At 37.6% G+C, this 26,260-nt stretch overlaps 1 protein-coding gene across 1 annotated transcript in view; it reads left to right on the top strand.

The window, feature by feature from the left end:
* The window catches only part of WSCD1 (WSC domain containing 1), a 351,611-nt gene that overhangs the window by 224,837 nt on the left and 100,514 nt on the right, over positions 1-26,260 (top strand). The window contains exon 5 of the mRNA XM_082244873.1: positions 5,920-6,035. Coding sequence (XP_082100999.1) covers positions 5,920-6,035 — 116 coding nt within the window. The remainder of the gene's footprint in view (positions 1-5,919; positions 6,036-26,260) is intronic.

Here is a 26,260-nt window from a genome sequence, read left to right as displayed (position 1 = left end):
TTTTTTATTATTTATTATTTTTTATTTCATTTTTCCTTTTTCCTTTTCCCTTTGCTCCTCCCCCAACCCCCTGATCATTTCAGCCCCTTTATGATTTTTCCACATTATCATTTTCCTTCTTATAATGATGCTGACATAGCCTAATCCTTGTTCACTTCCTTTGAGTACCCTGACTCCAACCCCCTCCAGCCCCTTCCTGTCTAATGGAGGATTTAGGCCTGACACACACACATGTCAGTTGCCTTTCCAATCCAAGTGCCTGACTCATCCTGGTGAGTCAACTTTGTATTTTCTCAATTGTTACTCCTGGTTTAGTCCCACTAAACTCCCTCTTGCAGCTGGGATTCTACCAAACACTTTGTGTCTACTATTCCCAACTGCAACTTCATTTAGCCTGTCTCTGCTTCCTTTTCTCCTTCCATTTTGTTTTTGCCATATAAACTTGGCTTTCATTACTCAATGTGTTTTTTTTTTTTTTTTTATTTGTTTTTTTTTGTTTTTTTCATTCAAGCTGAAGCCCACTGATATGTTGGTTCCATACAGTTAGGAGTAGAACCTACTTTGATAGAACATCTGCTGTTTTAACTGGTCTTTTACTACTCATAGGTGATCACTTATCATTGCTATTGCTACCATCATTACCTATACCATTATATTATTTTGTTTATTCCATTTATTCTATCTATCTATCTATCTATCTATCTATCTATCTATCTATCTATCTATCTATCTATCTATCTATCTATCTATCTATCTATCTATCTATCTATCTATCTATCTATCTATCTATCTATCTATCTATCTATCTATCTATCTATCTATCTATCTATCTATCTATCTTTATAGTGTATGTATGTGTGTGTGTGTGTGTGTGTGTATATGTATATTATATATATATACAGTATATATATATATATATATATATATATATATATATATATATATATATATATATATATATATATATATATGCCTTAAATTTTTTTTTTTTTTTTATTATTTTATTTTTGCTGTTGCCCTAGCAAGAATGAAAACACATTTAGTCTTTCTTCCCTACTTTGCTTTTCTTTTTGTGTTACCCTGCAGCCCTAATAAGAACATGTTTTCTTTGTTGTTCTTGGCTTTTATATTTCCCATTCGAGTAATGAGTGTCCTTTTTGTCTCCGATAATCACTGCATTAAAGCATTTGTACTTTTATACTTGTATATTTCCATACCCTTTTACACATTTTAAGGATTATTTGTATATTCTTAATTGTCTAGTTTTTAGCCCTGATGAAGGGGGAGTCCTGAGCCCCCGAAACGCGCTGGATATTCCAAAATGAAAATCTTTTAAAAGTTTAAACAAGCTGGTGTGGTGCTTCCATCCTTTCAAAACTTTAAAGAGAAAGTAAACTCTTCCTTTTTTGTTCTTTATTTTTTCCCTGCAAAGAAAAAGCATAATGTGCTAGTATGCAGCCCCTAGGACCACAAACCACCTCTCCTATCAAAATAATGCGCATAATGTTCATTGTTCCTACATCACTAAGATTGCAGGATTTGACAAAGGGGCATGCCCCAAAACATGTAGTCCTGACAACTGGCTCATCATTCCTGGTTTTCTCTAGTATTCTGAGGTTCTATCAGCTGACCTCCGGGTTCCACTGACGTTAATCCCTCCACTGTTTGGCCACGGTGGGTGGTCTCCCAACAAGGATCTCCTTTCTATCTGGGTCCTCCAGCATATTCCTCCTGGTAATATTGTATAACATCAGGTCATGTTTCTTATGCTTTTAATTCATTTGGAATAAACTTTTGAATTTTTATTGGACACCTGGTCTTTATGTAATTGGGATCTGGAATCTAGCTTGCTATCAGCCTTTTATACACTTTCCACCCATAGATGGTATCCATGCGTTTTTTCAGGAGTGCCTGCTGGTGTTATGCTTTCATGTCTCTTCCCACCATCACAGTGGTCACTTTGAGGCTGCCCTGTCTTGTGTCATTCCTTGGCATCATATCTTGTTCCAGCTGTGGACATCTCCTCCAGATGGGGAGGTAGCAGTCTAGCGCCCAATATGCTTGTGTGTGTATATATATTTAGTGATCCCACATGATCCTTCTGAGTCAGAGCTAGAACTCTCAATCTAATAAGCAGGGAGCATGTGTTTTTATTATTGCAGAGCTCTAGCTCTCTTACAGTAAGCATGGGTCCTATTCTATAACATGCTGGCAGAAGGCAGACTTTTCCACTCAGTCTGTGGGTCCTTTCTAAAGAAAGCAAACTGTAACTTTGCAAACCTTCTTTTGTTTTGATGAATTTAGCCAATTAAAATTACATTTAAACAGAGCAATTTAACTTATTAACTAGTTTTTATGGTTTAAAAAAAAGACTTAATTCCAATGGTAATATGATTGTATGGGTGTTTTGTGTTGTCATTGACATCTCACGACTCCAGATGGTCAGTAGATTGACAGTGCCTGTCTCTCCAGTCTATTGAGCTTCACTTATTAACAATCAGAGTTCTAAGTATCCTGGATGCTGTCATTCTACATCAGGTGTCCATGTGATGACTCGTGTCCTGCAGAGGCATTATGAACTAGTTTGTCTGAGCGGTCAAAAATTAGCTGTCAGTAGCTGCTTCTAAAACTGTTGAATTATTTCCTGCCATGGTTTCCTAGCCTGCACAATCGGAAAAAATATTTAGTGCAAAAACTGGCAGCTTGTTGTAAAACTATAAATATTGTATATCTCCTCCTCTGTAAAATATACAGTTTTCTGTAGAATCGGTCTATTTCCCATTTCAGTATAAGTCAAGCATTAAAATGGTTAACGCTTTGTTTCTTTGAAGCTCCAATATTTTCTGCTTCAATGCACATCAGAAGAAAAATCAATATAGAATGTAGGGTGGGGAGAATCAGTGTTTATTTTTCTGCTTATTTTGACAGAAGATGACATTTGAACCTCTAATGATATAGCACAATAAAAAGCTTATTTTAATTGCTAATATCTGGCCAGCCCTGCATCCAAAGGAAAAAAAAAAAAAAAACTTAAAAAGACAAACAACTGAATGACAGCATTTTTTACATTATTATTTTAATGCCATGTGTTTCCCTAAGGGCATTGTTACTGGGATGGAAACATGTAGCAAGCCCCTGGGTCTTTCTCTGACATCTTACATCGTCTTGCAGAAGAGAACTGTGGTTTGTTACAGACGATCAGCTAAAATTATTTACTTCAGGTACATATGCCCAGATTATGAGCATCAGGATTGACATAAACTATTGGCATTCTTCCCAGGAATGTTTTAAAAAAAAGAGTAGAAACAAACGCAAGTTGGCTTTCAAAAAGTTTGTTGTGTTTGATATTCATGCAATATTATTTCTAATAATATTGATAAAACATGTTTATATACAGTTTGGTTGTTATTGTTTTCTTAGGTTTGAAAACCTTATGTATCAGTTTTTTTTTTTTTTGTAATGCTATTACTTTTTAATTTACTAAAATACAAATATGCTCATAGTAAAATCTTCAGACTGGCAAATAGAATTGCATCCTATAAAAGAAAATCTATTCACATTATTTTCCAAATTTCTGTATTTACATCATGACAGATATCAGCTAACTTCATTACTAGCAATACTAATGATCAAAGTTTTTGGGTGTGTTCATTTTAACTATTTACTGTTGTCAGTTTGCTGACTTTTTAAAGAGAACCTGTGAAAGACCATGTATTTCAACAGAAATCTTCCCATAGGAATACTCATTGTATATGCATGTTGTGCATATGCATGGTGTGCATTTAATTAGTTGTATGCCCATTATTTACCTATAGAATCCTCCCTTTGGTTTGGGTTAGGGGGTTAGGGTTAGATAGTTAGAGGGTTAGAGGGTTAGGGTCAGGGTCAGGGTTAGAGGGTCAGGGTTGCCTATTGCCAGTACAGACACAGGGGATGGTTTTGACACAGGAAATGGGTCATGGACCCACCCCAAAGGTCAGGAGGTGTGGACTCAGAGGTCAAAGGTCAGGCATTTTGGGTTCAGGGGTCAAAGGTCATAGCTCCACCTAGTGCTGGACACAGGGAGCGGCGTAGGCTGGCACTTAGCGTCTTGGTTCTCAGTCACACTCTATAGTGAGCCCCTTTGCTCCTGCTCCAGCAACTTCATAAAAAATAATGTGGTGAAGAAAAGGGAGAGGTGGAAGTGGAAGTGCTGGGCCAGTACAGAGACTTATTAGACACTCCATAGAGAGCAAAGGGCTATGATGTGCAATGAAAGGGGGAGTTGTGCTTGGAAACTAACTCTTCCTGGAGTTTAAAGACTGGTTGAAAGTAAATAAAAATTACAATTGAAAAACACTGCAAGTAGGAATTTAAAATATTTAACATTTCTTTTAATGCCAGTTTTTAACTTGGTGACAGGGTATCATTACAATATGACATCATATTGTTATTATTAACATTAATTGCATCATTATTATTAAAGCTAAACCCTTGACATCCCCACCCCCTATAAAGAATTGTTAGGTTAGTTTTTAAAGAAATAACTAATTCAAATATCTTAAACACTTACTTAATTCTGTAGTCCATAATGTGATGGATACCCTTTTATTGCAGTGTAAAAATGTCCTTTTTTGAGTATCAACATGACTGCCAAGGTGATGTTGAAACTTCCTATTGGCTATTGAGTGGTGGTGTACTCTGAAAACTGGCACTGGTTTATCTGCACTGGATCAATTAGTTGTGACAGAATTTGGTTGATTAAAAAAAAGGCTGTTTTTTGTTTTTTTTTATGAACTGACAGGTATGTGGGTTAGAGGTGGGTGCAGAAGTAGTTTTGTTTTTTTTTTTTTTTTTGCCTGGCATATACAAATTATTCAAAGCTAATTTTATTGCTTTCTGAAAGAAATCATGCTCTGCTCTAGAACAAATATTTAAAATACATGCCTTTTTTTACTTTTTACATGGTTTAAAGTACAACAGAATAGTTTTATATAGAGTGGAAAAGGATTAGAACACCTGTCTGGTATTTTATTGCTGTCTGTGTCATCGGAAGAAAATTCCAATTTTGAACAGTTACCAGAACAGAAATAGGGGGAAATATGTCCAATATGGACACAAGTTCTAGTGACACTAATGACTACCAAGATCTTCCTCACTTTAAAGGAATTTCCTCTTACTTCTCGTTCTGGCTATGGTAAAGGAAGTGAGAGAAGGTCTCCTCAGTGGGACACCAACACCCAATAAAACTTTTTTTAGAACCTATGTTTTAAAAAAAATTGTAAAAATGCTAAAGAACTCCATCACTTTTGCTGGTCTGCATGCACATTTGAGAAAAAAAGGCTTGTTGGAAAAAAGAGTACTAATATACCAAATAGGATAACATTTATTAACCACTTACAATGATCCAAGTAGTTTTTCATCAGCCCTTACTAGTTACCAATATAATATTATTCTAATCATGCTCTCACCATTATATTGTTCGTATACTTATTTTAATGCTCGTAAAACCAGTGTTGTAGAAAAAAGGGAATGAACAGCAGCAAATATATTACCAATCCAGTGTTGTTCTACTGCAAGCTGTTACTCTGCAGTGGCACTCCACATCCTGCACAGCCATTTTCCTTATGGGAAGTTGGCTGTTTTTTCTGGGTACTTGCTGCTAGTCCCATAATGATGTAGTGCCAGGTCCTTCCTCCTCTCAGTCTACACATCATGCTAGCCTAGTTAAAAATGCAGACAGGGAGCGGAGTGGAAGGTAGAAAAAAGGTGAATATTAAAAAAAACAGCTTTTGAGTTTGCAAAGGGGTAGGCTTCAATGGTGCAATGGTATTTGTTTTAACAGTTTGAACTTTAAACAGTTGTCATACACTATTAATATTTTAAGGTTTATAAATATACATACTTTTTCAATTTTTTCTCTATTTCTTGTCTCTGCAGGGATGAATGTTATCTACAGAGGATGTTATAGAACCCCAGAAAATGGGACAGAGATATTCCCTGCCTCTACACTCAATCTAACCACAGAAATGTGTTCTGAATTTTGCTCTTCTAAAGTAAGCAGATTTTATGACATTGTAACCTATTGTACAGATGTTATGATCTCTGATCTCCTATTTCTTTGTGTATTGTAACGCTAACTAGAAGTGTCTCTAGCCAAAACTTTTTTTTTTATAGAGTAGGGAAGAGTTGCCCCAATGGATAGATTTACTGTCCATTTCTTAATCTATCCCAAATTTAAAGAAAATAAACTATTGCCTAGTGACAGCCATAGCATTGGCTTTAGCAGCTTGAATCTACTGCTACTGAAGCGTAGCATTTGACAGTTTAGAAAATGCAGCTGGGACCATGGGGTTAGGCAGGGCATAGGGTAAAAATTGTATTTTTATTTTTTTGTGAAACTTTGCACTTACACTTACACTTTAATTTTGGGTAGAAGGTAGCCCAGAATACAGTTTTAGGACTAGGATCAAGGTCAGTACACAGGGTCAAAGAGATTGTTTTGAAGATTAGGGCAGTTACCTGCAGGCAGCACTGTTGTCATTGTAGAAAGGTCATGTTCATTGTAAAGCAAACGTCTACTGGGAGAAGTATAAATGGCTGACCCATCTCTTTTAAAATGCTGGCTCTTATCCTGGCTATCATGCTGATTCAAAGCATTCAATACATTTATTCACTAGCTTGGAAAAGTTCTACAGATTGGGAGTTATGACTTTTCTGTTTTGCATGTATGTTCCAAGTCATAAGCAGCAGGATAACTAGCATTTTTAGAAGGTTGCCAGAAATATTAGTAAATTATTACTCTCAGCACAGGTTTCCTGTATAAACATTGCAAAAATATATTATATTGTAAATCGATTTGGATGACATGAGTTCTGTTGTCCTGTCTTAGAATATTGTATGTGATTAGTGAAAATGTATTAAATTGGCCACTAAAAGTGTTTCTGAAGTTAATGTTCAAATGGTGGCCGTCTTTACTTTTTTATGATATTTTATTGATGTGTTGAATTTGGTAAAATACCAACTACAATGCAAGCTAACTTATATGAATAAAAGTCTTCATAGATGTTTCAGTGGATAAGATGATAGGCTTTGCTAGTATATCCAGTGCTGTTAGTTCTTGTCCAATCTAAAAAAAAACAGGTTTGGATGGCTCTTTATAATGTCTTTGTTAGGACTAAAGCCTTGTACACACAATGAGAATATTGGACAAATGGTCTTCCATTTTTTTTTTTGCATGCTTGTCTCATATTGAAAAAAAAAGTGGTTACTCAGCTTACAAAAAATCTTGTATGACAGAATACGTAATTGGAAGTGATGTAATGTATTGTATTGTATTGTATTGTACTGTATTCTTTCATTTCCAAGCATGCGTGGTCTTCCTCTTCCAATTTTTTTTCGGATAAATGCTGTACTGATTGAGCAAAATCATATCATCTGGTATCATACGAGAAAAATGTTTGTGTTTGTCCCTTCAGATAATTTTGGATGAACTGTTGCGATAGGTTCTCAAAAGCTGTGTACTAACAATCAGATTATAGTACGATCGCTTAAAAAGCAGTATTTTTCGTCCGATTTTCTGATCGTGTGTGGCTTTAGAACCATAAACAATGGTTAGAAGTTTTGACTGCCAAACAGATGTTCTTTTGGTTTCTGGACAATGCTGCTCAATTATATCAGTCAAACATGCATATTTATACACTATATAGATGTCTATAGGAACTTATCTAATCTCAGAGAAGATACCTATGGAAATCTAAACCAAACAAATGGTTCTTCTACCAGACTTGGTTTTCTGTATTGTGATAACTAGACAGTATACACTTAGTACATATGCACTTGTCCTAAATTAGCAAGAGTCTGTAACTATCATTTCACATCTGTAGATATCATATGTGGGTTTATTTATGAAGGAGGTATAATGATGTACAAAATTCAGCAATTCAGTTAAAACCTAGTCAAGTATGTATTGCAAAGCAATTTCTATTGCTCTCAGCCTCCTCCAAATCACCAAATTAATTTTTTGCTCATGTGATCTGAAGTCCTGTTAGCGGATGGTTTTGTTGGTTCTCCATAGTTCCATTGTATGTAGGACATACCCACCCTCTATTGGTCTCTCCTGAGATGGTCAAGGGACTATGTACAATAAACTATGGGTTGTATTAGTATACATAGAGCATTGCATATGACAACAACTAATGTGCACTGCTTGTTTTAAACACCCAGAAGTAAGAGGAAAAAAGAGGTGAAACAAACAATTTATTAAAAAATAGATTGCTGGGGCATTAAGTAGTGGATGTGAAGCTGGAAATATGTATTTGTAAAAATGTATTTCTTTTCACAGAAGATTATTTTTTTCCATCATTACCATTGAAAAAGTTGCATGTAAGCTAGAATTGATACCAATAATGAACCACAAAAATACAGAAAAAAGTGTTATTTAGACGTGTGCAATGCCAATTAAATTAGCTGTCAGCTGGTGTGTGCTAAAAGAGCCATTCCATTTCTAAGGATTCAGTGAGGAGGGCTGAACAGGGTGTGCTGTACATGTGTACCCCATCACACTTGGAGACCCTGGTACTTCCTTTGCTTGTTTTTTCCCTCACCAGTGCTCTTAAAGTCTTAAAATGGCAGAAGGTGAGATCCCCTGTTTAATGTCCACTGAGCAGAGATGTATAGTAACTAAGTAGAACTACTTCACTTCTGTGCTTAAGTACCGAAAGGCGGTATCTGTACTTTCCTAGAGTAGAATTTTTTTCTCCTACTTCCACTTTTACTTCACTACATTTTTTCGATGATTTCAATACTTCTACTCCGATATTTTTTTTTTGTGCTGCATAGTTACTCGTTACAATTATAAAAATTACCACTGCCAGAACAGTAGATGGCAGGTTTCATGAAGCTCAAAAAAATGTGTAATGTCATGTGAACTTTTGACTTTTGACTTCTTTTGACTTCTTTCTTTAATAACTTTAACTTTAATAACTTTAACTTTAATAAACTTTTGACTTCTTTCTTTAATAACTACATAACACAGTACTTGTGCTTTTACTTTCAGTACTTGAGTAGCAATTTTTTTTAAAAAAAACTACTGGTACTTTTACTTTCAGTACTTGAGTAGCAAAATGTTTAAAAAAACGACTTGCAATACTTAAGTACAAAAAATGTTGAATACTTTAGTACTTCTACTCAAGTCACTTTTTGATCGAGCACTTCCACTTCTACTCAAGTCACTTTTTGATCGAACACTTGTACTTTTACTCAAGTATGAGTTTTGAGTACTTTATACAACTCTGCCACTGAGAACATTTTCCATCACTTACTGTGCCAGTGGCCACATACACAGTCAGAGGGGTCTTTCCAACAGGGACACTGGTAGCAGTAAAAATATGTCTTTTACCATTCTTCTAGAAAAGTGTTTTGTTGTCTCCATTGGAAAACCCTTGCTCTCTTCCAGTCTAGGTGCCTACAAAGAAAGTGAGAAGAAATATACCTAATTTCTTTTCAGACAATAATAGAAACTTGACCTAAATTCTAACCTTTCTGGGCTCTGACCAAAACTACAAAGGCCAGGGTGGAGTTCAAATTCAGATGACATCAGTGAAAACTTGAAGTGATCAGTTAAAACACAGAAGTGATAATTATATAGCACACTCCATGTTCACTCAACAGCCTTTATTGGGGCTATTCATTACCTTGCTTAAAGCTTGGTTCATTCTGAAATATATCTGTCATCTGCTGAACAATTTGTCAAGAGTGCAGTTTAGACGAAAGTGAGAATTCCCTCACTATCAAATCATCTTAAAATAGTCTGAATGAATAAAATGATCTTTGCTGTTTGAGCAGTAGAAAATATATGATATATTGTATTTTTATATACTTATAATGACCTACTGCTGTGAAAAGAGTTCACTGAATGAAAGTGAGAATACATTCACTTTGTCTAACATGTAAGTATTAGTTTTATATATATATATATATATATATATATATATATATATATATATATATATATATATATATATACAATTCTTATATGTGCATTAAACCATCTACTTTGCTGTGTGATTATAGCTTTAATTGTCTCACCCTCATTGTCAGCCTTTATTGTAAATGGTTATCAAAAGACCCTTTAGAATGAGTGTATGAAGTCTACATTAAAAAACATGTAAACCCATCACAGAACACTAATATATATCAAAGCCTGTGCAATTATTTGAGGTAATGATAATGTTGTTGAAAGCTATATAAGACTGAAGTGTGTTTTTTTTTAAATACAAACACAGTGGTGGCGATTTCGGTTGGATTAGGACTTTTGTATATGACATTGTGTGTAATCCTTTTTTGATCTGGTTCTCAATACTGCCATTTTTTATTTTACCTTGGTGGGAAGGCTTTCGTAAATTAAAGGAGGCATGTTGCTTTGCTGTTTTCCAGGTGGTAAACAGAACGTGAGAGAATGTGTGTTAGGCATTATATATTTTATGACCTGGGGTGGCTCTGATATTATTTACACAGGGAGCATAAAGGTAGGACAGCAGATCAGCTGCTGAAACAACAATACAGCAAACCTTCTGGGCTAGAATGAATCACATACCTAGGGGGTCCTATGTTTCCCAAAATGTGCTTATAAAAAAACAGATGTTGTCATAAACACATATCAAGTTTTAAAAGACCTGTATATTCTAAACTGATCATGTGAGCAGCACAACCTTTTCTGGTTCTACAATGACTGAAAACCTGTACGGTTCTAATAATCAGATGACTAAAGTTTCAATTCTTTCTATTTTTTTTTTTTTTTTTTTTTTTAATTTTTCCAATATATACTTTATACTCCCTGACATATTAGGCAACAATTTACAGAGTGCTTTTAACCATTCAAATCAATCTCTAAATGATACATGCAGTATGAAGTTTCCATGGCAAATTATGTAGAAACCAAAGAATCCACTCATATAATCTCGCTTGTGGGAGGAGACCCTCTCAAGCTCATTGAGGAAGCCAAACCAAAGATCGCATTTCTAGAGAACTGAAGCTGTAGAGCCACAGTAGTACGTGATGCAAAGATTTTAACCATTAGGAGGTAGTCCTACTGGTCCTATACATTGCATAGTTGTTGGAAAGCTATATTTAAAACTTAAAAACCACCACATAGGCAAAAGAGGGGAGAAAAGGGGACTTTGGCGATGCACAGAAAATTATTCAATGGTAGTATAGATAAAATTCAAATATTTATTGAAGTAAACATTAAAATAACGCTGAAGTAAACCTCATGGGAGAAAATTGAGAAACATATCTCCATTCTTTTCCATCCTTCATGTGGACCTCCAGCTTGATGTTTTCCGCCTGTATGATTTTGTAAGTTAAATTGTCACCTTTTTAGTACATGGTTTTCATTATGCTATGTTAGGTGTTTTCTAGAGAATCTAATGTGATGCCAATACTTACCATCCCCCTGAAGAAGACTGATAAAGTTAAAAATACGTCCGGGCTTATAAATTCCTGAGATACTGAAGTTTCCGGACTCCACCAGTATCTCGGGAATTTATAAGCCCCTTCTAGAGACTTGTCCTCCAGCGTTGTTCACCTCTACTGCCTCCAATTGGCTTAAGGACCTCCCAGGAGAAAATGTCTTGCCTAATATCGTCAGCGGTCTTCGCACTACTCTTGAGATCACGCCTAATGAGGCCTGGAGAGAGACACAGTTGAAAATATTCCACTGCGCCCACATACCGTTTCTATCCGACAAAGACAATCCCGCAGCTACTAAATGTCCTTTGTGTTCTGTCGAGCGACCGTCTCTCTTTCATAAGTTTTGGTCCTGCCCCCGGATTTCCTTGTTTTGGGACTGCATTCTGGCTTTCATCACGGATGTCACCCACTCTATTGTTCCTAAAGACCCTTTACTCCTCCTCTTCTGATATTGGGACAAGCGTCTGCAAAAATGGTCAGGGGCATCCCCCTCCCCACACCGCTTGTGGATCCTTACATGCCTTCTAGTGGCGAGGAGGGCTATCCTGGCCCAATGGATCTCTGCTACACCATCCTCAATATCTCGGGTTCACTCGGAGCTTGCCACCCTTCTGTCTCTTGATCGTCTCAACACTGACTTTACGTCACAAACATCCCGGAAGTCCTTCTACCGAAAATGGTCTAGCTTTCTCACAACCACTCTCAAGGACTCGGACTTATCCACAGACACTATCTCCTTTAGCTATGGCAATCCGCCCACAGTCACCACCTCGAGGCCATCTCCCCTAGGTCACGGGTCGTTGAGTTCCGATCCGGGGACCCCCCTCCCCCCCTGTGCCCCCTTCCCCCCCTAGTTTCTCCACTGTATGTTAAATGAAAAGTGTCTCTTGATTTGCTGTATCACGCATTTCGTTTTCTCTGTTTGATGCAAACATTTTAAATAAAAAATAAAAAATACGTCGGGGCTCTGGACGCATATCATTGGGATCTCATTTTACGTTCGGCAATCCACTACTAGTTACCCTTTCCTACTGCTTTTCTAGGTGTAGTGTTTTTATGCTATTATGTGTTATGTTTCTCAATTTTCTCCCATGAGGTTTACTTGGGAGTTTTTTTAAAGTTTAATTCAATAAATATTTAAATCTTATCTATACTACCATTGAATAATTTTCAAGGCATTGCCAAAGTCCCCTTTTCTCCCCTCTCTTGCTTATGTGGTATTTTTTCATGCTAATCTGGCATGGATGCCAAAGTTGCCCCTGTATACAGCCACTTCATTGATGGTTTATACCTATATTTAAAACGACTTTAAATGATCTATATGGATGGTGAAATCTTAAACTGTTTCATTATATATTTATAAGGGAATTGAAGCTGGGATCCAGTGCAGTATGGCCACAGTACTCAACAATGTAGCAACAACGTTGCACTGATATTAGCCATTGGAAGGTAGCTTTACTGGTCTTATACATTGCATAGTTGTTGGCAAATTGTATTAAAACCTCTTTACCTGATCTATACAGATGGTGAAAATTTAAACTGTTTCTTGATTTTTAGTAGAGAGGGCAGCTGATAGACCATAAGATTAGGTAAGAACTTTATGCTACTCCACTTCTAGGGAATGTTGCCAGTGGCAAGATATTAACTTTTAGTCCTGTACAGAGTGGCCCTTTAAATTTGCGCAGTGCTACTTTTAAGTATCTCTTTGCTATGTGTCAGCTAAAAACTGTGTAAAATGGAGAAAGACGGCAATTGATCATGATCACTATAGTAATTAAAGACCTTCAAAACAAAAACCTTGAAATAGCAAAGAAAACAATTCATTTTATTTCCATCATGTAATGATTATTGGCTACTATTTTAATGCATGACAGACAAATGGCAACCCCCTCAGCTTATGGCTCAGAAAACCCCTTCAATGGGCTAACGTCATTGATTTATTGAACAATTCCATCTATCATGCAAAACAGAATGACTGAAGAATACCAAAATCAAATACAGAGTCTAGTAGACTTGCAGCTGCGCTCTAGTTAAATGTTTAAAGAACACAGCTAGTTAATGGTCTCAACACTATAAATCTCAGTCATGCAGTGCAAATGTGATATGTGTTAATTAGTGTTGTCCACTGACAGAGGCAATTTACCAGGTACAGTCACTATTACTGGCTTCATCCATTATGTCAACTGAAAAAGTCAAGTGAACTTGTTACATAGATCATTATGTAGCTTATTATATGTGACAGATTGTAAAAGGAAATGCTGAGAAAAAAATAGTTATTCTAACATGCAAAAAAAAAAGCTAATTATTGAACAACGTGTTATTATATATACATAGCTAAAAATAGCTATTCTAACAAGCAAGAAAAAGCAAATTATTGAACAACGTGTTATTATATATACATAGCTAAAAATAGCTATTCTAACAAGCAAGAAAAAGCAAATTATTGAACAACGTGTTATTATATATACATAGCTAAAAATAGCTATTCTAACAAGCAAGAAAAAGCAAATTATTGAACAACGTGTTATTATATATACATAGCTAAAAATAGCTATTCTAACAAGCAAGAAAAAGCAAATTATTGAACAACGTGTTATTATATATACATAGCTGAAGTTACCTTCACATTCACAAATTTGGCATGTCAAATTTATAATATTAATTCATACTCACTTTGTTACGTATTTCTTTTATTACATTACTTACACGGATTTGTAGATTTCCTTCTGTTCATATCTTCAGTTAGTCAACAATCACTTCCTCAACAACACTGATGCTAATGTCAAGCATACACAGAATGTATTGTCTTCAAACAGTCAGACCTGACTGATAAGTTTGCATGGAGACTGAGGAACAGTAAGGCAGATACTTACTATTAGAAAAAAAAAGAGGGAATTTCTATATAAAAAAAGGTAATTGCAGGATTGATCTATGAATCTGCCTATGTATTAGTAGATAGAGTAATAGATAACAATAAATGGATAATAATAAAACTTGAGGCGCTGTATAATTAAGAATCACAAAGTGGTAAGTGCTGAAAGATGATAGGTGAATAAATAATATGATAAATGATCAATTAATAACATTTTCATAAAACCATTATAATATCAATTGTTAGACAGGTGATAAAAGTCCATAACAGTATCCAGATCAGCAGTTTCACCACAAAAGTGGCAAGTGCTCAAAATCTTCTTTTAAAGGTGCTAGTGCTTGAAACTCCTCCCCCCATTGATAAAAGGGGCCACACACCAGAAGGCTATGGGCCTCTAGGACCCAACTTGCTTTTCTAATGAACCAATAGGGATAACCTCCTTTATGATGCAGTAAATTCACTGGATTGCCCCCTCGGGCTGGCAATGGAAGATATAGTGCTTGTCCCACAGTATTGGTAGTATGGCAAAACGTCCCCCAACAAAAATATATAAAATAGATAATAGGTCACATCTGCTTTTGCCGGAACGCACGTGGAACGCATGCATTGTACACAGTGGGTGCCGCTCTATGGCACTTTTAAATGTGAGTACTATGTAGTAGATTTTAAACTTATTGCTCAATTATTTATTTCATATATTTTTGGGGGGACGTTTTTCCATCCTGCCTTTTAAAAGAAGAATTTTTTAGCACTTAGCACTTTTGTGGTGAAATTGCTGGTACTGTAAATGTATTTAAATATCTTCATAATCATACACAAGAAATGTACATGCTTGTATAATCCATCTATTGAATATGACAATATTAAAGTAAAACCAAACAATATCTGTGCACCACAAACTGAATACGCCATTTCATTCATTTTTAGTATTCATAGCAAACTCACCCATCCATCTGTCTCCATGCTTTATTTTGTTGAGAAATCACTTTGAAAACCAAGGTCATCTTGAGTAAGGGCATATGATTCATGTAGCATTTACTTCCTGAAATCCATCTGCCCTTAGCTCAGGCATTAGGGCAGGAGGGTGTACTGATGAGAAAGCCCTTCCTCAAGATGAAAGAAACCGGCTCATGAAGACTCCTGGAATTAATTACATAATTTTAGTCTAGGCAAGAAACCAGGAATTATCTGATGTAAAAAAACAAAAAACAAATGTAACTAAAAAAAAAAGTAAATATAGCTTCCTATCTATTTACTAATGCTATCAGCATGAGGATTAAAATAGGTAATGCTGATTGAGAAAGTTTAGTTCTGCTTTAAAATAAAGGCAAACAAGCAGATTTGGAGTGCTTTTTGTTTTTTTTTTTTTTAGTTAATTTTCATGAAAAAATAAATTTACACACATAATGAAAGAGAAGAGAAAAAAAGAATTAAAGAATTAAAAAGAAAAACGAGGTTCAGTACAGACAACATACCAATATTATTTCAATAAATTCCATGTATCATTAATACTGTACCAATTTAAATTTCTAAACAGAAAAGGAAAAAAAAAAAAAATAAGATTATTATTTTTCCTATATATATATATATATGTAAAGTGCTGGCTGTAGGTGGTAGATCCAAAGTAACCCGTACTTTCAAACTCGAAAAAAATCCATTAGTTCCTAAAGGCCCATCAATCAACAACGTTTATACTCAGAAGTGCTTACTTCAGATTTTACCAACCTCTACAACATTAATCCATCATTTTCATGTAGTCACAATTGCCCTATAAGCTAATGTGGTTTTAAATGAATACCATCCACTCCATATGGCTGTATGTCTATCCAAATTTCTTCTAGAAATAAACAAAAGTTCTTCTATAAAACATATATAATCTACTCTCTTCATCCACTGCTTCAATGTTGGGGCCTCTATCCCCCCTCCCCCCACATAGCTGGAATTAAAGCCTTTGCTGCATTCAAAAGATGTGGGACAATTGATCTCTTATATATACATAAGGTGGGTCCATGGTACAATGAAATAATATTGTCCACGGGTCCATCTGTAATACACAGTTAGTTATTTTATCTATATTTTCGACCACTTGTGACCAAAATGAATGGATCTTCGGACAATCCCACCAAATGTGGGCGTGGGAAGCCGATTTCCTACATTTCCTCCAACATAACGGTGACTTGGAAACATTTTTTGCAATTTAACTGGGGTATAGTACCATCTAGCTAATAATTTATAATTCGTTTCTATCATTATTGATGAGATTGAGGTGGTACAAATTAATGAAAGGATTTTATCTTTCTGTGTATCCGTTAATGGACATTGTAAATCCAATTGCCATTTATCAAGATAATCTGGATCTGACGGTGACCAGATCCCTATTAAGGCTTTATAAAATTTAGATATTCCATGGGGAGAGGATAATTAATTTTGTAATATTACCTCAAATGGATTTAAATCTTCCAAACCTCTTAAGGGTTGGGGTAGGGCTCGTATAAACCCCCCAAGCTGATTGTATCTCCATTTATCTAAATACTTAATTGGTTGGTTTTTTAAGATCTCCACGAGGGGTTTAAGGGACACTACCATAAATACCTGATCAAGCAGCAATGGTCCTTCCGAGGACCAATGATGAAATCCCTGATCAATCATACCTGGAGGGAAAAAATTATCTTTGAATAAAGGCATCAATGGGGAGTTATATAGCCAATCAAACCTTTTATATAGCATATCCCATATAGCTAATGTAGAAATAGTCAATGGTGAAGCACAAGGTGAAATTCCTCTAAGCCCCGGTTCACACTTGTGCGTGTGCGGGGTTCGCATGTAATGTCGGAGCGCACTGCTCCGACATTACATGCGATCAGCTGTGCGGTGCGAGTTTAGCCATACAAACTGTATGGCTAAATTCGCATCGCTCCTGCAGCAAACACGCACAGGAGGCATTTTTGCAGCTGCATCAGGATCGGATCGCACAGCGGTTCACACTTGTGCGATCCGATCCTGTGCGAACTGCACGATCGCACTGTGATATGCGATCAAACTGGGGGTGTCGTTAAGATTACATTGACACCCCCAGCGTATCGCATATGGCAGTGTGAACTGCCGGGGGTGCGTGTGCGATGCGGGAACAGGCTGCGAGTTCGCAGCCTTCCCGCATCGCATCAGTGTGAACCGGACCTAAAAGCTCTCAGAAGCCAAGGGATAACTGCTAAATCTACCTTTCCCATCTGTGTCTCCACCTGTACCCATAGTTTTGTATTTTCTGCGTATTTGCAATCTTTAATCCGGTTCTGGATTATAGCATGGTAATAAGTTTTTATATCAGGATAGGCAAGGCCTCCATTATACGGAAATCGAGACAAAACTAATTTAGAAATTCTTGAAATTAATGTTTCTATCTTTGAAAATAAGCCAATTGGAACTCCTAATGGTATCACTGAAAAAGGAACAAAATTTGTGGCAAAATATTAATTTTTATAGTATTAATTCTTCCTACCCAAGAGTGGGCAGACGATGACCACTTATTAACCTCCCTGGCGGTAACCCCGAGCGTGACTCGGGGTTGATTTTTCATACCAGGATCGGTAACCCCCGAGTCACGCTCGGGGTGGATGTGCAGAGAGCGCAGCGGTGTTCTCTTACCTTCTCCTGGCGATCCAGCGATGATCTTTCATTGCTGTGACCGCCAGCCGAGATCCCCGCCGCTCTCCGTCGGTGTGATGACTTCCTAGTTCCGTTCCCTGCAGCAGCAATGCTGCATGGGAGCGGAACTAGGGAGGGAAATTCTAAAAAAAAAAAAGTTGCACAAAACACAAACACATTACACATTTTATATTATATATATTATATGCATATATATATATATATGCATATATATATATATATATATATATATACATATATATATATATATATATATATATATATATATATATATATATATATGCATATATATATATATATATATGTGTATGTATATATATATATATATATATATATATATATATATATATATATATATATATATATGTATATATATATATATATATATATATATATATGTGCATATATGTATATATATATATATATATATATATATATATGTATGTATATATGTGTATATATGTATATATATATATGCACACACACATATATATATATACATATATATATATATATGAATACCTATATACACACATATATATATATATATATATATATATATATATATATATAAAATTATATTATTGATTCGATCAAAATTAATGCGTTAATTAATACACATATATATATAATATATAACGCATGAATTATAATCTAATCAATAATATAATTTTATTATATATATTATATATTATATAATAAAATTATATTATTGATTCGATTATAATTCATGCGTTTGTGTTCAAATTTATCACATCTGGGATGTCTACTAGAGTCTTGTTTTGGTCAGGTTTAAGTCAGTAATTACTAAGAATTGTAGGCCTATAATACATAACGCCAAATTTCCATGAAAAGAATTGTACCGCTTTTGGTATGTAATTCCTGACAGAATCATACCGCCAGGGAGGTTAAGATTAGCTTCTTTTTAATAAAGGAATATAGGTGAATTGGAATAAAGACGATAAGCGGGTTTGTTAAATAAATTTGCAAATATTTAAGTTTAAGAGGCTGCCATGTAAATGTTACATGGCAGATTTAGGGTGCTTTGATGGCTTTTTTGGATATATGCCTGGATGGTTAAATGGAGTGCATCCTAATTGACAGAACACTTGTGAATAACATATTCCACATGCAGCTCAAAATACTTATCAATAAATATATTTATTTATAACTATCTTCTAAAAAGTTACATGTTTTGTTGCCTAGTGATGTCATTTGTCATACATGGTGATATCTGCAAAAAAACTGAATAGAACTAATATTGCACATTTGGCATGTATATATTGTTTAAAAAAATAGAAAATAAAAAAATAGAAAATGAAAAAGCCTTGCTGTACTCTTTAAAACATAGCATATAAAAAATCATATAAACATGGCACAAAACAATTAATAAAGTGCATGTAGTGCTTCAAACCAAAAAATAAATATGGTATATGCATCAAATTCATAAAATCAAAAAAGAAAAATCAGTGCTATCATGCAGAAAAAGAATTGTGTAAAACAAATCCAGAAATGATTCCTGTTGCCCCAGTGATGACGTCTCCTATGACAAAACATATTGTGCGTCGGGCATAGGAAGAAGCAGTGCTGTCAGTTCGCCCCGTATACCAAATGCCTGTGTTTTATTGACTTTGTAAGTAGATATCACTGTTTTAATAAATTGATTTTATAAAGGGACTGGTTCTCTTCCCTTTTTCTTTATACACTATGCCCCATGTGATCTTGTGGGATTAAAATCTGTGGTGGAGTGACCTTGTGGTGAGGCAAACAGGAGAGCGTGTTAAAGTGATTGAATACTTATATGGACCCTCCCCCCTGGGAGTTACTTTCCATACCTATAGTGATACGTATACTCACTAAAGCGAGCTCAGACCCTTATAAAGTCTTAAATTCCCGTGAGAGGTTTGGTTATACCTTTTCATCTAAGAGTGGAGTTTGATTGGGTGACCATCTACAGCATTGGTGAAATAGGATGTAAACATGATGAACACCGTTTTTCAACTTATTGATTGTTTGGGGACTTTTTTATTTAGAAATCCTCTCTGGACTTGTGTTGCACAATTCCGTTCTGCATGATAGCACAAGTTTTTATTTTATTTTATGAATTTGCTGAATATACCATATTTATTTACTGATTTGAAACACTATATGCACTTTAATAATTGTTTTGTGGAATGTTTATATGAATTTTTATATGCATATATGTTTTTACAGTGCAAAAAGGCCTTTTTATTTTTTTATTCAATATTGTTATTTGCAATATTGTTTGAGTGCAGCTGTTAGTAGCACTAATAATCACATATTATTGATTTTAAATTCATTTCTTTTCACACCAAGCGCAGATAGTTCTTTTAGATGTATATATTGTTATACTGGTCACAAGCATTAAATACTTTGCATACAGTAATCTTTTGAAGGTTGTTTATTATGTTTTTCTATTTTTCACATTTTCCTGCTTTGTTCATGTAGCCAGTTTAAAAGGAAGTTTTTTTTTTCTTTTTTTTCCCAGGCGTTTGATGCACTTAGTGGCTTTCTTATTAAGATGCATATCACCATCTGTTAATCATGCAGTATTCTCTGGTGATGGAGCTGCATATCAAAGTATATGTTTTACATTTCATTTCCTGTCAATTTGCATGGAATTTTTTATACAAAAATGAGAAAGAAAAATTCATATTTTATTTATATGCAAAACATTTTTCTCATTGTATATTTGTAGCATCTACTATATATTTAGGCCCTAAAAATGAGAGAAAAAAAAGATAAAAAAAAAAATAATTATGACTTCATTGAATGTAACCTTGGTACCCCTGTTTTTTTCGAACTACATTTCCCATGATGCTCAAGCACTCTACTTTTTTTTTACAGCCCACCCCGAGTACTAGGTGGGGCTCCCCCGAAGGGAAACCCCATGGGAGAGGGCGAACTAAGCCAAAAGGCCATATCCACCCCCTCCCAAGACTTACAGGGCAGGCCCGAGGACCTACGCCATCAAAGTCATGCAAAAGTGCTCAACCAAAAGGGACAAACGTGACACACAACAAAGAAAAACAGAGTGGGGAAAAGGGAAGTGGAGAAGTGCAGGGTAGTGCCAAAGTGCAAGACCTTGGCAGTGTAGTTGAGCATCATGGGAAATGTAATTCCAAAACACCTGGGATGCCATGATTCGCCATCACTGTTCTATACCAAAAGCCACCTACATAGTGAGACTCAAAAATGCAGTAATAAGTACAGCAAACTGCACTTCCCAGGCCTCTCTTCTAATTTATGTTTATTAAAGAAGATGAAGTCATGGGTTTCTCTCAGGTGATTGTCAGTTTCATTAAAAAAGTTATAAATCTGGGAGGTTTGAAAGAGATTGCCTAAGCCCAACTTTTTCAGGAAAAATGGAGACTTGGCTATAACTTCAGTAGCATTCATATTTTTCATCTCCTAAACATTTTAGCATGCAATTTTCTCTGACGGTAATCTCTGCTTGTTTATCATATGCTCAGTCCTAATGACCTTGGGTCATGACTAGGGTTGAGCGGACACCTAGATGTCCGTGTTCGACGGGTTCGGCCGAACTTTAAAAAAAAGTCCGGGTCCGTGTCCCGGACTTTTACCGAACTTTTCCCGGACACCGAATCCCATTGAAGTCAATGGGGACCCGAACTTTAAGGCACTAAAATGGCTCTAAAACACCAAAGGAAAGGGCTAGAGTGCTGCAAATGGCAGCAAAACGTAATTAAGAGCATGGCAAGTGCTCTGCAAACAAATGTGGATAGGGAAATAACTTAAAACAACAAAAAAAAACAGAAAAATAAAACAATGTTCTTCTTCATCTCTGAAGGACGAGGCCCATATGGAGTAGGAGGGAGGTTGAGGTGGTGGTGGATGTGGCGGTGACATAGGCGTGCGCACAGGGTGTGCTGGGTGTGCCTGGGCACACCCTAATCACCTAGGGCACATAGCATTGCCAGTGAGGAGATGGGAAAGATCTCCCTGGGACCTGCTCTGCTCTATTTCTCCTTGCCTACAGGTACATGGCCCCGATACATTACTCTCCCTGCTGGCAAACACATGCATGTGTATTTCAACTTTGGGGTGCACACCTTAATGCAATAGGCTGCGCACACCTATGGGCGGTGTAGGTGGAAGCGGCGGTGGAGGAGGACCAGGGCCGGATTAACAGCATCATGGGCTTGGTGCTGAGGATTTTGAAGGGCCTTAAGGGCCGTGCCTTGCCATGCACCCAGAGGAGGAAGGGTGCAGCCATGCATGCCTAATTCAACATGGGATGCTGTCTCTGAAGCCCATAAACACATCCATGCATCGCCAACTGTCCCTCCTTGTCCGGCCTTCACGCTGTGTGGGGAGGTTCTGAGGGTGCTGCCTGGGGAAGCGAGCATAGAAGCCAGACTTCTGTGTTTACAAGTGACAGAAGAGCGGTAACAGTGAATATGGCCAACCCGGGGCCTATATAAAAGGTAGGGGCCTGGAGCTGCAGCTCCAATAGCCCCTACATTAATCTGGCCCTGAGGAGGAGGACGAGGTAGCCAACACTGCTTCTTTTCAAAAATTTTAAATGAGGGTACACCCCAAAAGAGTGAGAAAGAGCAAAAATGGAACAATGGGTGGGTAAGGTCGGTATCCATTGCTATTCTGCATAAGGTACGGAAAAGTCCCGTGGGATCCATGCCTGGTTCATTTTAATGAACGTGAGCTTGTCCACATTGTCTCTGGACAGGCGGCTGCGCTTGTCTGTTATAACGCCCCCAGCCGTGCTAAATACCCGTTCAGATAATACACTGGCTGCAGGGCACGCCAGCACCTCCAAGGCGTAAAGGGCAAGCTCAGGCCATGTGCCCAATTTGGAGACCCAGAAGTTGAAGGGGGCAGACCCGTCATTCACTACATGTAGGCGTGTGCACACATACTGCTCCACCATGTTGGTAAAATGCTGCCTCCTGCTAAGACGTTCCATCTGAGCTGCTGGTGCTGCTGTTTGTTGTGGCGTGCTGACAAAGCTTTTCCACATTTCGGCCATGCTAACCCTGCCTTCTGAGGTGCTGGCGGTGCCCTGGTTGCGTTGGCGACCTCCTCCTCCTCCTCCTCTGCCTTGTGCTTCCACTGTGGCCCCGCTGTCAGATGGGAATGCCAGCAGCATGGCGTCTACCAGCGTGCGCTTGTACTCGCGCATCTTGCGATCGCGCTCCAGTGAGTGAATTAAGGACGGTACGTTGTCCTTGTAACGGGGATCCAGCAGCGTGGCCACCCAGTAATCAGCACAAGTTAGAATGTGGGCAACTCGGCGGTCGTTGTGGAGACACTGCAGCATGTAATCGCTCATGTGTGCCAGGCTGCCCAGAGGCGACGAAAGGCTGTCCTCTGTGGGAGGTGTATCGTCCGTGTCCTCTGTATCCCCCCAGCCACGCACCAGTGATGGCCATGAGCTGGCCTGGGTGCCACCCTGCTGTGAACATGGTTCCATCTCCTCCTCCAGCTCCTCCTCCTCCTCATCCTCCTCATCCTCCAGAACTGTGCCCCTGCTGGACAATTGCGTCCCTGGCGTTTGCGTGTGCAGGAACCCACCCTCGGAGCCCCTTGCGAATGACTGCCCTGAAAGCCTTGGAAATGTTACCTCTTCATCCTCCTCCTCCTCCTCATCCTGTGCCACATCCTCTTCCATCATCGCCCGAATTGTTTTTTCAAGGAGGCATAGAAGTGGGATAGTTAAGCTGAGAACGGCGTCATTGCCACTGGCCATGTTGGTGGAGTACTCAAAACAGCGCAACAAGGCACACAGGTCTCGCATGGAGGCCCAGTTAAATTAAATAGCGGAATAGAAAATATGATCCAAAAAAAGTGTATGTATATCACACGTACACAACCACACTGGGCCCCAATTACTATTGTTTGTACCCCTAAAAGGCTAGATGAGGAGTAGGGGGAGTATGGAACAGGCAGCACCCTCAAATCTTCAGAAGTATGAGATGAACCCCAAAAACTTGGAAAGGTGGATCTCTCTCACACGTACCAACACAGACTATCCCCCAATTTAACTGATCCCCAAAGGTTTTTGATTAAATAGCGGAATAGAAAATATGATCCAAAAAAAGTGTATGTATATCACACGTACACAACCACACTAGGCCCCAATTACTATTGTTTGTACCCCTAAAAGGCTAGGAGTAGGGGGGGTATGGAACAGGCAGCACCCTCAAACCTTCAGAAGTATGAGATGAACCCCAACAACTTGGAAAGGTGGATCTCTCTCACACGTACCAACACAGACTATCCCCCAATTTAACTGATCCCCAAAGGTTTTTGATTAAATAGCGGAATAGAAAATATGATCCAAAAAAAGTGTATGTATATCACACGTACACAACCACACTAGGCCCCAATTACTATTGTTTGTACCCCTAAAAGGCTAGATGAGGAGTAGGGGGGGGTATGGAACAGGCAGCACCCTCAAATCTTCAGAAGTATGAGATGAACCCCAAAAACTTGGAAAGGTGGATCTCTCTCACACGTACCAACACAGACTATCCCCCAATTTAACTGATCCCCAAAGGTTTTTGATTAAATAGCGGAATAGAAAATATGATCCAAAAAAAGTGTATGTATATCACACGTACACAACCACACTAGGCCCCAATTACTATTGTTTGTACCCCTAAAGGGCTAGGAGTAGGGGGGGTATGGAACAGGCAGCACCCTCAAACCTTCAGAAGTATGAGATGAACCCCAACAACTTGGAAAGGTGGATCTCTCTCACACGTACCAACACAGACTATCCCCCAATTTAACTGATCCCCAAAGGTTTTTGATTAAATAGCGGAATAGAAAATATGATCCAAAAAAAGTGTATGTATATCACACGTACACAACCACACTAGGCCCCAATTACTATTGTTTGTACCCCTAAAAGGCTAGGAGTAGGGGGAGTATGGAACAGGCAGCACCCTCAAACCTTCAGAAGTATGAGATGAACCCCAACAACTTGGAAAGGTGGATCTCTCTCACACGTACCAACACAGACTATCCCCCAATTTAACTGATCCCCAAAGGTTTTTGATTAAATAGCGGAATAGAAAATATGATCCAAAAAAAGTGTATGTATATCACACGTACACAACCACACTAGGCCCAAATTACTATTGTTTGTACCCCTAAAAGGCTAGATGAGGAGTAGGGGGAGTATGGAACAGGCAGCACCCTCAAACCTTCAGAAGTATGAGATGAACCCCAACAACTTGGAAAGGTGGATCTCTCTCACACGTACCAACACAGACTATCCCCCAATTTAACTGATCCCCAAAGGTTTTTGATTAAATAGCGGAATAGAAAATATGATCCAAAAAAAGTGTATGTATATCACACGTACACAACCACACTAGGCCCCAATTACTATTGTTTGTACCCCTAAAAGGCTAGATGAGGAGTAGGGGGGGTATGGAACAGGCAGCACCCTCAAACCTTCAGAAGTATGAGATGAACCCCAAAAACTTGGAAAGGTGGATCTCTCTCACACGTACCAACACAGACTATCCCCCAATTTAACTGATCCCCAAAGGTTTTTGATTAAATAGCGGAATAGAAAATATGATCCAAAAAAAGTGTATGTATATCACACGTACACAACCACACTAGGCCCCAATTACTATTGTTTGTACCCCTAAAAGGCTAGGAGTAGGGGGGGTATGGAACAGGCAGCACCCTCAAACCTTCAGAAGTATGAGATGAACCCCAACAACTTGGAAAGGTGGATCTCTCTCACACGTACCAACACAGACTATCCCCCAATTTAACTGATCCCCAAAGGTTTTTGATTAAATAGCGGAATAGAAAATATGATCCAAAAAAAGTGTATGTATATCACACGTACACAACCACACTAGGCCCCAATTACTATTGTTTGTACCCCTAAAAGGCTAGGAGTAGGGGGAGTATGGAACAGGCAGCACCCTCAAACCTTCAGAAGTATGAGATGAACCCCAACAACTTGGAAAGGTGGATCTCTCTCACACGTACCAACACAGACTATCCCCCAATTTAACTGATCCCCAAAGGTTTTTGATTAAATAGCGGAATAGAAAATATGATCCAAAAAAAGTGTATGTATATCACACGTACACAACCACACTAGGCCCCAATTACTATTGTTTGTACCCCTAAAAGGCTAGGAGTAGGGGGGGTATGGAACAGGCAGCACCCTCAAACCTTCAGAAGTATGAGATGAACCCCAACAACTTGGAAAGGTGGATCTCTCTCACACGTACCAACACA

The sequence above is a fragment of the Pelophylax lessonae genome (genome assembly GCF_965119305.1).
Source record: "Pelophylax lessonae genome assembly, chromosome: 2".
Classification (NCBI taxonomy): Eukaryota; Metazoa; Chordata; class Amphibia; order Anura; family Ranidae; genus Pelophylax; species Pelophylax lessonae.
Note: the sequence above shows the minus strand (reverse complement) of the source record. Positions and strands in the feature narration are given on the sequence as shown.